The following is a 17,206-nucleotide window of genomic DNA, read 5'->3' on the forward strand; positions in this document are numbered from 1 at the left end:
AGCTCTCTCTCACAAAGATAGTGAGTGAAAAAACAGATCCTCCATTGTGTAGTATTTCCAATCAGTAGGGTTTATTCATAAATAGCAACAAAAGGTGACTTACATTCGGTTGTACAGTCTCAATGCGTCCCTCTATGGGTAAACTGCAACCTCTGATAGTAACTTCCTGATAACCAGGAAAATGGCATCCCACACCGGAAGTGCGACACTCCGGATACCGGAAGTAGCGTCTACGTTTTGCCTACGCGTTACGTCACGTACCTCGTGACTTCTTCTCTTATGGTTAACTATTGTCGCCAATGGATACCTGACTGCTCCTATTATGACAACATACTCAGGCAGCACACTCAAACTGAGGCTCCAGACCTCATTAAGTTGGACCAAGATTTCACCAATGTCTACCAAACCTTGAGGTCCTCACTAGTTGTTCTTTTTTTTTTGTCCTATCAGTATAAATCAGTTATCTGGGGGGAACCCATAGTATAACTTTATAAAAAAAGAAACCATCAAAAATCTTTTTAAATGCTATTTATTATATCTGAATGATATTTATTATTATTATTATAAAGGATTTATATAGTGCCACCATTTTACACAACGCTTTACAACATAAAGGAGACAGTACAATTACAATACAATTCAATACAGGAGGAATCAGAGGGCTTTCATTGAAAAGCATTTCCATAATATTTGTTATTATCCCAAGCTAATAGTGTTTAGTTTTGGTAATCAGGTATAGAAAATGATCACATAAAACACCATCAAAAATATTCCCCTTAACCCAGACACAGTATATCACCTATTTATGTGACCTGCCTTTGTCTTTTTTCCGTCCACTGACTATGTTGGTCAGCAAACTTCCCACACATTTATTAATATGTTCATGTTTTAAGTTATATAAAATTTAATCAAAATGCTGGGAACTCGGACTGTAGTAGTTCTGATATTTACTATCTTATCCAGGCTTTGTCTGCAGTAGAGGATCATGCTTTGCTTTGATGATATATAGACCCTTCCAGAATGTGTGTGGTGTCACTGATCTACAAATCTGACACCAATTCACACGGATGGGTCAGTATAACACTAGTACAACAGGAACAGGAAAACAATGGCGGAGATGAAAAGCTTTGCAGTTGGTACAGCAGTGCCTGGAAGACAAAGAAAACAAAATGTTCATTAAAAAAAAATAGACAGCATCCGGGAACTCTGCAATGATCTTCTGTGTATACCAAACCCAACTATTCAAATGAAAGTGCAGGTGATCCAGTTAGTTTTTTTTCTCTGTGCTGATTCATGTTCTGTAACTATCTGGGCCGAGTTTGTTGATTTTCAACTAAAACTGTTACAATGTTTATGTGTGTTCTGGGGTGACCTGCTAAGTGGATGGATCTGAGAGGAAGGGGTTAATATTGCTGGCCACGTCTTCCTGCCACAATTCTGAGATCCACCTCACCCTGCAGGTCAGCCCATAAAAATAAGAGCTCTTCTGTGCCCCTGAGAGCTCTTGCTAAGTCATTGCCAAGATATCGGCTTTTATCCTGCTAAACTGTGTCTCCCTCCAGGGGACGGGGTGGGGGATGTCCGGCGTTCCCTGAGGGGCTGGAAGCCTAAGGACGTTATGGACTCTTTCTTAACTGCCAGCTACAAACTTTTTGCCTCTATGGATTATTGACAGACATGGACTTTAACCCCTTGGCAACTGTTTCCTGGCCCTTTAAGGGTTTTATTTCTGATCATGAGACCACGTTGTCACAGCAGTCACATGATCGGAAAGCTCCCAATTGCCAGTAGAGATCGGTAGCTTTCCGTTAGCTGCCAATAACCGTGCCGGGAACATGCAGGGTGCTCGCTCTCGCCACAGCTGTGTGTACATTCTGGTACGCATATATGCAGCCTCTCGGCTTTAAGGACCACCAGCCCAGAGGCCACATATATGCATACTGTTGGCATCAACAAGTTAAGGATACTTGCTTCCACTTGTGGATTGTTCACCTTAATGGACTTGTGCCTCAAAGGACCGTGGACTTGATACTACTCAGGTATTCTTACCCAATTGCCACTTAGAGAACCTTTGTACAGGGATGTTTGTGAATCTGGTATAAAAAGAACTGTTTCTGTATGTTTTGCACTACTTCATGTTGGTTGTTCCTTTAAATGCCTAGTCTGAAGTCTCTCAAACGGGAGCAATGCATGGTGTATCTAAAGCAGCCTTTCTCAACCAGGGTGCCCAGGTACACTGGGGTGCCTTGAGGTTTCCTCAGGGGTGTCTTGGAAAAATGTCTAAAAATTGCCCAAAACTTGTTTACAAGCCAGCGGATGGAACAAGCCTGACTTTTAGTTACACAAAGCCCCAGGTTTTCATTGTGCACCATTACGACCTTCTAGCCGCCAGCTTCCTGACAACCAATGACATCATCAGTTGATAAGAAGGATGTCACCTGCCTGCACAGCATCCTTGCTTGACCCTCCCCCACCCCTCTCCATCAGTGCTGGGGTCACATTAGCTCAGTGAGGGAGAAGAGAAACACTGGAATACTAGTCAGTACCAGGGTGCAAAAGTGTATTTGCTTTGGAAGAATAAATCCCCTCCAATGTTGGGTGTCCTACATGTGTATATGTTGCTGCATTATATAAAACTATTAGAATAGTTTTTCACATTTTAGAATGGGGCGCCTCAACGCTCTCCATATTTTAAAGGGTGCCTTGACTGAAAAAAGGTTGAGAAACACTGATCTAAGGAACAGGGCGATATCAGTGGTGTAAATAACACTGTTTTATTTATTGCACAAATTGCACCCTTACATTCTGCTCACAGATGTATGCCTCCACTACTGGCCCCAATCCAAGATAGCTGTGTGCTCCACAGACCTTAAATGATGTCTGGGGCATAGCTCCGCCCATTGCGTTTCATTTAAAGGATGTCTTCAGTGATCAGGATTCCGGCCTACGGAGCACACAGCCATCTTGAATCAGGGCCAATAGTGCATCGTACATGTATGGGGTGTACATATCTATGCAGAATGTAAGGGCGCAAGTTGTGCATGTTGTGGTTCATTAAATAAAACAGTGCTATTTACACCGCTGATATCCCCTGTGGTCAGGTGTGTTGCTTTGGCCAATCACAATGCACTGTCAGGGCACAGTGCATTGTGGGGCACGGCGGGTGAACAGCCCACTGAAGTCCTCGCCGTTCATCAAGCCCAACACTAGTTGCAGTTTATGAAATAAAAGGGTGTTATATTATCTGGGTGTCCCCTATATTTTTGGTGATGGAATGAGGAGTGGAGGAAACTGTCTCTAAGGCAGGAGATTAAAGGAGGAGATCTTAAAGAACAGCAGAAATAGAAAAAAAGTACATGGAGACCTTTGTTAGGATATAAGGGGTCATGGGAAATCCTGTGAGTGAGTTTTCCACAAGCTGTATGTGGTTAGGCACTGATCACTGTGGTCACTGGATTCTGGTTGGAGCACAAGGAACTATGAAATATTACAGACTTGGCACTGAACGTTTCAATGTTTACACAGACATTTTATTGAGAGCATCATATTAAGAAGCATGTTTTTGGTTTGCACTTTTAATGATAGCTAGACGTGTGATTTGTTATTATTACAAATCAAAATTTGGACAAAATGTTTGTTATTCGGATATTTGGATGTATATGAATCTCCGAATCACAATAGTAACAAATCCAAAATAAATTATAATGAAACAATGAATTAATTTGTCTTCATTCATTTCATTTGGATGACATGACGCGATAGTTTGGGCCTTTTATTAATATTTGAAGCATCCGAAATAACGTAACAACATAATGAATGAATCCAAAATTATTTGTGTTCCATTCATTCTTCCGGTTCCATTTTGTTTTTATTTTGCATTAACATTTTTCATTATTAGAAATAAGATGAGAATTCCCACGTATTGTGTTTGGGTTGGTTGGAGGTGAATCTATCAGAATCTCTGAATCATAATATAATGAGTGAATCCAAAATTAATTTTGTTCCATTTGTTCTTTTGAAAATTGTCCAGTCAGCTCATTCCATTTCTCTTTGTAACAAATGAGCATAACATTAATCCAAAAATCAATTTTTTTTCCATTGTTTTTTTTCCGCTATCGTCCAATCATATCATTCCATTTCTCTTTATAATGAATGAACATAACAAATAAAACTGAAATTAATTTTGTTCCATTTGTTTTTTGGGAAATCGTCCAATCAGCTTATTCTATTTCACTTTATGGGGTGGACTAGTCGAATTTGAATATATGAAATTAATCCAAATATACAAAACTAATCCGAATTTTTGAAACAAACTTCAAATATATTAAACAAATCTGAATATATGACAGGAATCAGAATATACGAAACACATTCAGAAAATGAATCACTCTAACATAATGATGATGACAAAATTAAATTATGAATTTAAAAAATGAATCTGAAATAGACAGATTTTTCCGTTGTGCACATCTCTAGCGGCAGCACATTTGCTCATGGATATTCTGAGACGTATATTTTATAATGAGGATTTGTGTGATTATTTATACTATGAGCACAAGCTATTTATTTGCTATGCAAGGAATCATTGTTCACCAGTGTGGGTTTACATTTATTATTTTTACTGAGAGTATATTTGTTTAGAGCAAACAGCGCTCCACCTCTGGAATATCTCTGTAGTATCTCCACCTCCCTTATCAGGAAAGGAAATCCAGCAGCTGTACCCACCAATCAGCATCTTGTATTTTCCATAGGCACAGAGCTCACATTATAATTATTCTAAGACTCCTACCTTGTATGATAGGAGGGACAACCCCGATCCCTCTATACAGATGAAGACCCTCACATTTCTGAAATCCCACCTAACTTCACTGAATGTTTGAATGGACACACCTTCCCTGGGACTCAGATTATTTATTGAGACCTTTTTATCCCAATGTGTTACTCTGGCAGCTAACCAAATGTGATCCACTATGACTAAAATGCAATTGATTATAATAATTACTTTCCTTTCTTACCTCCATCAGAAGACAGAGCAGCTGGAAATAGAATACAAACACAAATCAGATTGTTTTTTTCATAGCAAAACTGTTATTTATCACGTTTGTTCTGTTTTATATATATATATAATTTTTTTACATTTTATTATTGGTAATTATACAGCGTTGTCAATTTACATGTGCTATATATATATAAACCCTGCTCAAAAAATGGAAAGGAAAACTTTATAATCAGAGTCTAGCATCAAGTCAATGACACTCCTGGGATATTGATCTGGTCAGGTAAGTAGCAGAGGGGGTTGTTCATCAGTTTCAGCTGCTTTGGTGTTAATGAAATGAACAACAGGTGCACTAGATGGGCAACAATGAGAAGACCCCCAAAACAGGAATGGTTTTACAGAAGGAGGCCACTGACATTGTTTTCTCTGCTCATCTTTTCTGACTGTTTTTCACTAGTTTTGCATTTGGTTAGGGTCAGTGTCACTACTGGTAGTATGAGGCCATACCTGGACCCTACAGAGGTTGCACAGGCAGCCCAACTCCTCCAGGATGGCACATCAATACGTGCCATTGCCAGAAGGTTTGCTGTGTCTCCCAGCACAGTCTCAAGAGCATGGAGGAGATTCCAGGAGACAGGCAGTTACTCTAGAAGAGCTGGACAGGGCTGTAGAAGGTCCTTAACCCATCAACAGGACCGGTATCTGCTCCTTTGTGCAAGGAGGAACAGGACGAGCACTGATAAAGCCCTAAAAAATTACCTCAAGCAAGCCACTGGTGTGAATGTCTCTGACCAAACAATCAGAAACAGACTTCCTGAGGGTTACCTGAGGGTCCAACGTGCTCTAGTGGCCCTGTGCTCACTGCCCGGCACCATAGAGCTCAATTGGCATTTGCCATTGAACACCAGAATTGGCAGGTCTGCCACTGGCACCCTGTGCTTTTCACAGATGAGAGCAGGTTCACCCTGAGCACATGTGACAGACATGAAAGGGTCTGGAGAAGCCGCGGAGAACGTTGTGCTGCCTGTAACATCGTTTAGTATGACCATTTTGGTGGTGGGTCAGTGATGGTCTGGGGAGGCATATCCATGGAGGGACACACAGACCTCTACAGGCTAGACAATGGCACCCTGACTGCCATTAGGTATCGGGATGAAATTCTTGGACCCATTGTCAGACCCTACGTTGGTGCAGTGGGTCCTGGGTTCCTTCTGGTACACGAAAATGCCCGGCCTCATGTGCTGAGAGTATGCAGGCAGTTCCTGTAGGATGAAGGAATTGATACCACTGAATGGCCCACACGCTCACCTGACCTAAATCCAATAGAACACCTCTGGGATGTCATGTTTCGGTCCATCCGACGCCGCCAGGTTGCACCTTGGCTGTCCGGGAGCTCAGTGATGCCCTGGTCCAGATCTGGGAGGAAATCCCTCAGGACACCGTCCGTGGTCTCATTAGAAGCATGCTCCGACATTGTCAGGCATGCATACAAGCACGTGGGGGCCACACAGACTACTGAGGACCATTCTAAGTTACTGCAATGACATTTCAGCAAACTGGACTCGCCTGCTGCATCATTTCTTCACTTTGATTTTCGGGTGTCTTTGAATTCATTCCTCTGTAGGTCAATCATTTTCATTTCCATCAAATGATGGGTGTCCTTATGTTCCTAGCACATTACCCCATCCATGTCAGTATAGAGATCCAGCAGGATCCCCCCCATTGAGATCTGATGTGCTTTCAAAGTCTTCCTTTCATTTTTTTGAGCAGTATTTATATTAGATCCACATCATTCCCTAACCCTCAAGGAATTACAATCTAAGGTCCCTAACTCACATTCATACATATTATATTACAGATTGCACACATACTAGGGCCAATTGTCTTTGGAGTGTGGGAGAAAACCTACCTAGAGGAACCTAGAGGAAACCCATGCAGGCACAGGGAGAACATACAAACTCCAGGCAGGTGGTGCTGAGGCTGGGATTCAAACCAACAACCCTGGTGCTGCTAGGCAGACGTGCTAACTACAGTGGAGCCTGGATTGGCTCTCAAAGCTGCTGTGCTCAGAACTACTAATATCAATACAAACTCACTTCCATTAAACAATAATATTTAAGGAAATTTCTGTGTTTCTAAAATCCCCCTTATTCTTTTACCAGCAACCAATGAGAGAACACCTAGTTAATTCTATTATATTCTTCCTTCATGTGTGATGCATTGTGATTAAATTGCAGCTGATTATAAAAAAGTCAAACTCACCTCCAACAGACGACACAGCGGCTGGAGGTAAAATAAAGATACAAATATTATTAACTTCATTTTTATTATTATAAACGTTTTATTGTTTTTTATTATTAACTTAATTATTACCTTAATTTTTGCTTTGATTTTTAGAATTCTAAAGGTTTACTGTACATATAAAATACATTTTTTATCGATTACTTCTAGTATATCAGGTTGTATCAGCTACTGATATGAAGCCGAAGTATTATATCCAATTTACTACAAATAAAGGAAAAGACATCAAAGAAAAAAACAGAATAGTGTGACATCACTTCTATATAAACCTTTAACAAGTTATTTTCACATTTTAGCCATTTCTTTAGTCCGTTGATTGCCTTTCTATAATTATAAATCATATTTAATGTAAAAACCGGGAAGTTTGGTAAGTAAGATAGTAAAGTAAGAAAAAATGAATTAAAATGTGTGGGCTGTAAAGTAATAAAAATACCAAACTATTCCGTTTATAATAATTATAAGAGGAGGGAAAATAAAAGTATATTTGACATACCAGTAAAATCTTTCTTGGAGTGAAATATGAGATAGAGGATTCTTATTCATTACATTGGCTATTATGCAGCTACTTTCAGATGATTGGACAAAAAAGTGGTGTACGCAGTGACATCCTCCTTTTTAACTCCTCCCACTGGAACTGATAGTTTCAGTTTTGTAGCAGGCAATAGGGAGATCAGATGGGGGGAGGGGGATCTCCTGTACATAGATTTTACTGGTAAATCAAACATTCCACTTTGTTAGTCATACAGTACAGGACACAGAATCTTCAGTCATTAGGACATCCAAACGTAAGGCTCAACAGACGCAGAGCATCAAAGAGAAGCAATGGCACAGGAAGATGTTGTATCTGGCAACTGTACTAGAAAGGAAGCAGAATATCCGCATTGTGACCAATGATGATTGGCACTCCGTAGTACAGAGACACAGGCACAGAGGGAGATAATAATGGATGCAGTGTAAAGACAAAGTCTAAACTGATTGGCTGATACAATATAGAATAACATATAGCAGATTGCTGCCATAGCCCCGCCCACTCCCGTCGGTGGGCCCGTGTACTGACTCTCTGTGCTATGCTATGCTCTATCAGCTTGTCAGTTCAGGCTTTGTCTATACACTGCATCCAGCGTTGTTATCTCCCACTGTGACCGTGTCACTGCACTACGGAGCGCCCATCATCATCATTTGTTACAATGTAAGAGGATATTATATTTCTTTTCTATGGAAGTTGTAAAATACTGACATCTTCCTTCACCCTTGCTTTTCTTTTATGCTGCTTGATGTGTTTGGATCTTTCCTGATCCATGTGGAGAGGTGCTGTGGGACATGTTAACCCTTGACTTGCCAGATGTCCTCCATTTCTGCTTGGTCCATAGTGCACAAGTCAGGTCCTCTTTTTCAGTCATTCTTTCTCCATTCACAAAATGTTTATTTTGTGGGTTTAGGAGTGCCACATCTTTTCTTTTATTAACAGAGTCAGAAAGCTGATTGTAGCACCTATGGCTGAAATCACCATTAGAGGAGGCCTTAATACCCACCTGGTAAATCTTAATCAAACGTGAATGGAAGACCAAGTGGCTGATGCTGAAAAGCCCATGAAGCACTAACAGGTTTGGTAGAGTTTGCTTTAAAAGGGAAGGGAGGAGTCCTATCATTTAGACCATAAACTCAGGTGATGACGTGTCTAATCCGCGTAGCAATGGTGGAATCTGAAGCAGAAATTCCCCTTTGGGAACCCTTAGGAAGCACAAAAAGAGGAGCAAATTGCATAAAAGAGGCACCAGCTAAGAAGTAAACTTTCATAGTGAATATCATATCAAGGCAGTGGAGAGGAATGTCAGTGCAGGTCATAAGGAAGAAATGACAATGTACTGGGGGAGGTGTAGCGAAGAAACCACCTCAAGGAAGAAGGAGGCTTTGAGAAAGTCTTGTCCTTGTACAACAGTTGGAAGGGCTCCTCACAGGCTAAGGCTGCTGTCTCAGAGACCCTCCACATAGAGGTGATAATAACAAGAATGGCCACCTTGTAAATGAAGTCAGGATAAGAAAAATATCCCTAGTAGTTCCAAAAGGGCAGCTTCTGAAGAGCTAAAATAACCAGATTAAGACCTTGTGGAGAAACAGTGGAGTGTGCAAAGTGAAATGTGTGAGACAACTTGTACAAAAGCCTTAAATAGTGAATGAGAAGCCAATGGTTTATGAAACAATACAGCCAAGGCTGACATTTCCCCTTTTTAGTGCTCAAAGCCATATGCTGATTCAGACCAGACTGGCAGAAGGGCAGGATGAGTCCCTTGGAGTATTTCTTAGAAGAAATTTCCTTAATTTGCACCAAGCAAAATAGTCTTTCTAAAGACTGAGAATGTTCACTTGCCAGCTTTCCACTCCAGAGATGTGGATGTGTACAGGGCTGGAATATGCAGTTCCATTGTGAAAATCCAGAGGTACCAAGGACAGGCCAAAGTGATGAGAGACAAAGGGGTGATGCTGATCGTCCATTGCAGAACTCAGCATTGATGATCTCTTTTTTACTGGCATCCAATCACCTGAAGACAGATGCATAATACCCAGTGCAACAACTAAAGATCCTGTGTCCTGTACCATACGACTAACACCTTCCCATGCTAAGCATTGTTATACAAATGTTTTGTGAACTAGAAGTAGATATTGACAGTCACATGTACAGTATAGGAGACATCACATATTTCCAAAAACAGTCTTTATAAAAATAAATCTTACCTTTCTGGTATATGGGTCCAATAGTTATATTTTTCACATTATTGTCCACCGAAGCAGATCTCATAGCCGGACAACTCTAAAACCAAAAATAAAGAGTCATCAAATTGTTACCCAGAAACAATGATAGAGATGTTCTGTTTGTCGCCCTAATTAGTTTCGTATTACTATATGCATAGAAAAGAGATTACTCTTCTAAATGAAGTAAAATGTTACTGTTTCTAAGCTCATCAATATAAATTGTGTTTTCCAACTTTGTGAAAAAAAAGATCCATAATTTATTTTACAGGGAATTCCACAAAATGTCCCCAGCCAGCAGCCTCCTGACATCTAATGATGTTACAGTGGGAGGAGCCTGATGGGAAAGCTGAAACACTAGATCCCCATCAGGCTATCTGCTTGTGAATGACAGCAGGCAGCGAGTGGATTCTATAGCCAATAGCTATCAGTTATATCAGTTAGTTAATTATGTATATTGCTCAAGAATCTTTTTAAGGGGGAAAAAATTAATGCAATAAAAATGATTATTATCAATTCATTTTTACAAATAGGAAATACTTTAAATTGTAATAAATACATAATGTGCCGACTTATTATGAAGTCATTAACTAGTATATAATAAAAATTAATAAACTATTATGTAATAAACATTCCAAGAAATTTAAAATTGTAAATTTATAGTTATTATAGTAAAATCTTTAACCTGCCAAAATAACATGTAAGTCCTTTCCAGTCTGATTTGTGATTCCCACCCTTCTACCACACTACACCTATAGAGGGCGCCGCTCCTACTTTGTTCTTCAGATTTCAGGCTCCTGCTCCCATCTCTATCTCTAGCCTGCTCATTAGATAATCAACCATCATCATCTCTATGATAACTCATTGTCCAATTAGCAGGCAGGTGACAAAGAAAGTTACTGAAACAGGAAACAGTGAAGTTATATTTCTGGCTGTGCAGTGTGGCAGGAGTTCTTAAACCACAAGACTAGCCAAACAGATTAACAAAATTCCTTTTCAAAAGAAACATTTCACATGTATCAGTTTTGACTTGGAATTCATCTATTTTTCTGAATTCCCAACCTTAGAATATAGAAATGTACATTAGCAATCAATACTCACAGCTGCGCAGTAGGAGTTGGAGGTGTCACACAAGCCGACCTGACAGTGTAAGTAAATCTGACTGAATCCTCCCAGGAATTTAAACACTTGAAGTGAAAAGCGACCTTTAAGGGACACTCCATTTTCTGCCACAGACAGTGTTGGGTCATTCTTGTTGGGACATCTAAAAGTGATATCATCAGACAAGGATCAGAATATTTTCAACCATATCAAGCAATAAAGGTGAGTAATCCCCATTCATTAATATTCTCTTTCCTGTAGCAGTTTTCCTGATCTGAAAGGTCATTTGGGTTTTTTTCCACCATTGATTAGATTCTGACACCAATGCCTGACAGGTAAATTCTAGAGTCGGTTTGGTGAGCAAACAGGAGGCCCATTCATTATGGAAAAAAAGACAAAATCATTTCCAACCTGTCCTTTCCCTTGTTTTATGCTTTGAGTTTTAGACACAAAGACATAAAAGCAACTTGAAAAAAGTAACAAGACTTTAATAAAATCATGCAGCCAGTGTTAAGGTGCCTCAATGCTCCTTTCTTGTACAAGTGTATTGCAGATCCTATTACCAGCCTATGTGTGTTACCATCACTTGCTCCAATTGTGGATCCTTTGTATTTGTGATGGATGTATCTTGAAACCCTTAATAAAAACCTATTGAACATTAAAGTACTTTAGATTTTAAGGATTTTGATTATCATCTTAGTAAGGGATTGGCATGCTTCCCCACCCATCGCCCATGGGGGGTACAAAGCTGAATGTCTTCTGTTCTGGGTTTGTATCTGTTGTTTGTGAGTTTCTTTCATATCAACAGTGTGTCCTCCTCCAAACTCACACACAACATATAGAAGCCCAGCACCCCCGGCATTCAGCTCTGTACTCCCCATGGGTGAAGGGTGGGAAAGCATGCCAGTCTCTTGCTAAGATGATAATAAACATTCCTTAAAATCTACAGAGCTTTCAGGAGAGTCTCTTAGAAAGGTCTCCCCAAAACCCAGATCAGGTTTTTATAAACCGGGTAGCTTTACATTCCTCATGATCTTTGATTAGACCTTGCCTTGTAAGTTTGGTAACATTTCCCACCCGTACCTACACTCTACTGTTCCTCCATCGTCATTCTTCAACACTTCATCTACCCAACAGGAAAACCAACTGTTCCTCTGTATATTGTCACCCCAAGTATTGCTATCACATAAATCAAGTGAAGGGCAGGGAGAAGCATCCAACCATGTCCCCAATAAAATGACGGGGCTCCTGTGATCCTCATTACTCGGCTGTATCTGAGGAATATGGGTTTTCCTGGGGTTTGTCCATTCCTGCAATGGAGTATTCATATTTTCCTAGCTGCAGATCTGATTGGGTGCACTGTTTTTATTTGGCAATTCTTGGAAAAGGATAAAATGACAAAGCTTACTATGGCTTGATACCAATAATATACAACACATGTAATGAACTTACTGGTTTATCAGGATATCATATCGGGGGCCGTAGGAGCTGTCAGCTGTTGGAGAGGCGTAGCAGTTTTTCATGACGAGCACAAATGGCGATGAAGCCGTAGCTCCAGTTACAATGACACCAACATATAGCATGGAGGAGGAGTCCAGCCACACCTGGGAGTCAGTATATGGGGTGGTGTAGCTGGAATCTTGGAAGAGACCCATCGTAATTGTGAAATTTGCTGTTCCAGCGATATTGATAGGAACCCCGCTGTAACAGAATATAGTCATTATTAAAATAACAAGCAAAAAACATATAGACATGACATGAGCCCAGCAATGACAGACCTTAGTCTGGTCTCCGGGAGGCACCACTGACTTGGAAGGACAAAAGCCACATGGAGAATTGAAGATAAGTCAGGATGTATAGCCTAATCTTTATATTGGTACTAATTTTCGGCTCATTCTACATCTGCAGCTTCCCAGCCTAAGGCAGTTTGGTGACAAACCAGGGGCACCGGACAAATGGAGTTTGTATGTACTGATATGACAGGACCAGTTCCCTCCAACTGATTTACAATGTTCAATAACATATTAGTTTGTATTTTATCACATCATCCCGAGATTCAGTATATGTCTGCCTGTGTGACTGGTAGATTGACTGTAAATCTGATGTATAAAGTGGAGCCTGATGTATACAGCACTCTGAAATATGTTGGCGATATATAAACATAAGAAATACATTTCTACAGGACTGGACACCAAATGGCTCATTTAGCACTACTTGGATAAGAAATGATTGTGGTGTTACAAACCCTTACACCGTATTCATAGGGAAGGGTACTTGGTCTATGCCAGGACATACACTGTGCTTGTCATAGATAAGCATGGAGAAAATGGAAGTCCGTCACCGACACACTTTGGAAAAAAATTGTTACAGATTTTATTTGTAATCCATCAAGTCAATAAAAGAATCCATAATATAAAAAGATGAATCAGTTTCTGCCCCTTCTGGGCCTTAGTTGTAATAATTATAATGACTAAGGCCCAGAAGGGGCAGAAACACGTTAATCTTTTTATATTATAGATTCTTTTATTGATTTGATGGATTACAAATAAAATTTGTAACTATTTTATTCCAAAGTGTTGGTGCCGGACTTCCATTTTCTCCATTCAGCACTACGCCTGTATCTAGGAAAGGTAACAAGGAAAGTGACTCACACTACGTAGCTGCTGATAGCGGTTAGAAGGTGGATCTCCATGTCTGATGGATAAGAGCAATGGAAGTCAATGGGGTACTCATCTCTAATAATCACTCCGTCAGATTTTGGTGTTAGGTATACGGTGTTTGTATATGTGATATCAGTTCCATCGTTCTGAAAAATAACATTTACAGTAAAAATTAATGAACAATTCCAGGAAAAAATATTTTCTTTTATATAGGACTTATTGTATGTTATTGTCATGTAGTCATGTATCCGGCTCATTTCCTCTGCAGTCTGACGCACGCTGTGAGCTGCCATTTTAATCAAAGCAAGGCAACCAAATAAGTCAGACCACCAATAAAGTGACCAATGATTGGTTTACTGATCACTCTCTGTCTGTCCCTGTTGTATCATCCAGGGGTGGACTGACAACTCATGGGGCTCCCGGGCAATAGGGGATCATGGGGCCCCGTGTCCTTGCCCAAACTCAAAAAAGCCTTTGAAAAAGGTACCAGGGGCATCTCATGGGGCCCCCTACTGAATCCGGGCCCTCGGGCAGTGCCCGAGTTTCCAAATGGTTAGTCCACCCCTGGTATCTTCCACCATAGAGATCATCTAACGCCTGGACTGAGTCACCTTTTACTGCTCATTTGGGTCTCTTGTTCTTCAAGGGGGAATCCAGGGCTCAGTTACATAGTTACAGCTGCTGACCCCGATCTGTTCTACACATTTGTGATTTACAAATCATTTTATTGATTCTGATTGGAAAGCAGACAAGCCTGCAAGAAGATACTCAGCATCAAACCTTCTCACCGCACATTCAGATCCATCAATTGAGGATTTTTACTTGACATTAGTATTCACTGGTATGTAGCCTTTGATTAGACAGAGAATGGGAAGAAGGGATGATGGGTAGGTGAATATCCCGGGTTTACTTGCTTTATCTAAATCCCCCCTTAGTGGTTTTCTGCTATCAGATCACTACAGGAAGTCTGCTGTATATTTGACACATATCAGGTACATCCTTTATTTTTATTCATTTCTATTTGTGTTTTCTCTTGAAATACAGATAAGATAATGTATGATTCCATATCCAACGCGTTAAAATTATTTAATTCCATCATATATATTCATGAAGCAATTAAAAAATGTACATAAAAGTAGCATACCCATTCATGTACTTAGTGTGAATAGTAACAGGTTCATTCCATGTCCTCATGTCATTTCTCAAAGTCCATTGATAAAGAAGTCCAGTGAAAAAAAAAACATTTTTATGAACTGACTTCTGTATGAATGATCTGTATATTGAACACAACTTATTGAATGCACTTAGAGAAGGTGATATACGGATGCGGTGATGACCATTTTTTCATTCCAAAACTGGACATTTGTTTATAAAGATCAAATGCCCAGTCACTGGTGACGGGGAGTGAGAAGACTTGGATCAAACAAATGGGGACAATGGTGATGCAAACATTTCATGAACCCAACATCAGATAACATGGCAGTAGACATCTACGTACCCCAATGGATCCCCCACAACTACCAACTGATGGCCGTGTGATGAAAGTGGTGTAACTTTTATCACTTCTTTCAATGATTCCTTGGCAGGAATTGTCTCTCAGATGGATGGATGATGTGTTATATCCCCGCTGCTCCAGGAGACATTTGCTGAACCTCACTTCTATATTCCCCAGGCCACAGGTGACTTGTGGTATACGGACATCTATATAGGTAGAAAGAAAAAATGTATTGATATATATTGTCAGTATAATATAAACTATTCTGTATATTAAATATAATATAATATAATACAAGATCTACTTTGTCATCAAACTAACTCATCTGCTTCACTCACAAAGAATTACTTAAAGCATAAGTTCACCTTTGGGGACGTTACATGTTCCAACCCATGTTCCAACCGTTTTTAGGGTGGAACATGTTACATATTCCCATTCACCCCAATCCACTGCATCCCTGTGACAGCAACCTGGGGATCTTCTCCTTAAATTTGCTGTCACCATTTGAAAAAAAAAACAAGAAAAACGCAGGTGCATGGGGCTCCGCCCACCAAGCTGCTTCATTCATTCACAGAGTTCTGTGAATGGAAGAACTACAACTACTGTCAGCCTCTGAGGCTGATGGCTTGTAGTCTTCAGTGAACTACGCGGGAGCTGGTGAGCACTCTAGGTAGTTCATTGATCCTTCCTGTCATTCAGGAACAGTCTGCCCGTATGATGTATGAGCAGACAGTATAGTGGGAGAGTCTGCAGGATCCAGGCATTGCACCCACAATCTGATCATCACGGGTGCAATGCCTTTCAGGCTGAAATGTTAAAGAATAATAAATTCACTTTTTTAACCTACAAAAAGACATGCATTTACCTATATTTTATTTTTTTTTACAAAGGTGAATGTATCCTTTAAGTGTGTTGGCTGCTTTTAGTAAATTTGTGAATGGAGGGTTGGGATTGTATCAGTTTAAAAAGACCCTTTGACTGTACACTGAAGAGGGGGGTAGAAATGTATTAGCTACCCTATTCCAGCAGGAAAGCGCCATATGGAACACTTTTTTGCAAATCTTAGGAGACCAGTACTGCAAAGAATAATGGTCTCCATTAACACAAAAACTGATTTTTAAGAAGGGGGGAGGGGTGGACATTTTATATGGATATTTCTTCTAGAAGAACCTTCTTAGAGCTGAAATACATCCATCAGGGCTATTCAGCCATGGCCATAGTATCCAGTATCTTTGGGTAGAGGGGACATGCACATTCCCAATTTTTAATTCATAACTCTATCAATCTGAAAAATGGAAAAATCAAGTTCTTGGATTAAGCTGAACCTGGTAACAATGCTGCTAGAGTGCAGGCAGAGGACATGGAAGAACATTTATTATACCTCAAATTGGACTCAAAACCCTGGATTTATGGAGGATCTGCCTAAGCCACCACTAAGCTCCGACCCCTCTGAGTGATATGCCCCACCCCTTATTATTCAACTTTAAAATGACACAGCCTTTATTGGCCACTAAGGATTTGGCATTGAGAAGAAGAATGGCTGGGGGAGTGGCTTAGAGAGGATATGAATTAGTGCTGATTTGGACAAAAAAGCGATGTTCTCAGTACAGCCTGAACCTGGAATCTAATGGGCTCACCAAAGACACTGATATGAAGAAATGGAACGTTTACAATATTAGACCATTATAAGTCAGAACATGTTTATTTTAAAATAGCATTTTTTAAATTATTTGTCAAAATCAGGAAGTGCGCCTAATCATCCTACCAAAGACACCAGACTAGTACAGGCTACTATGTAGTTTTCTTCCATAATCTGTTCAATTCTTTCATAGCTTGCTAATCACACATATCAGAGATGATGACTTCACTCCTCCAAAGTAGACAAACCGCAATCTTCCTCCACAG

The 17,206-nt window shown here is 40.1% G+C and overlaps 1 protein-coding gene across 1 annotated transcript in view; it reads right to left on the reverse strand.

The window, feature by feature from the left end:
- Positions 1-513: 513 nt before the first annotated feature.
- The window catches only part of LOC149470716 (uromodulin-like), a 61,607-nt gene continuing 44,914 nt past the window's right edge, over positions 514-17,206 (reverse strand). Inside the window, exons 12-19 of the mRNA XM_089661673.1 lie at positions 15,305-15,507; positions 13,798-13,952; positions 12,599-12,847; positions 11,147-11,309; positions 10,031-10,106; positions 7,259-7,279; positions 5,016-5,036; positions 514-1,148 (exon numbers count right to left, since the gene is read on the reverse strand). Of these exons, the coding sequence (XP_089517799.1) occupies positions 1,084-1,148; positions 5,016-5,036; positions 7,259-7,279; positions 10,031-10,106; positions 11,147-11,309; positions 12,599-12,847; positions 13,798-13,952; positions 15,305-15,507 (953 nt within the window). The 3' untranslated portion in view covers positions 514-1,083. The remainder of the gene's footprint in view (positions 1,149-5,015; positions 5,037-7,258; positions 7,280-10,030; positions 10,107-11,146; positions 11,310-12,598; positions 12,848-13,797; positions 13,953-15,304; positions 15,508-17,206) is intronic.

Source organism: Staurois parvus, unplaced genomic scaffold (genome assembly GCF_062004578.1).
Source record: "Staurois parvus isolate SC_StPar_1 unplaced genomic scaffold, SC_StPar_1.0 ptg000034l, whole genome shotgun sequence".
NCBI classification, from domain to species: domain Eukaryota; kingdom Metazoa; phylum Chordata; class Amphibia; order Anura; family Ranidae; genus Staurois; species Staurois parvus.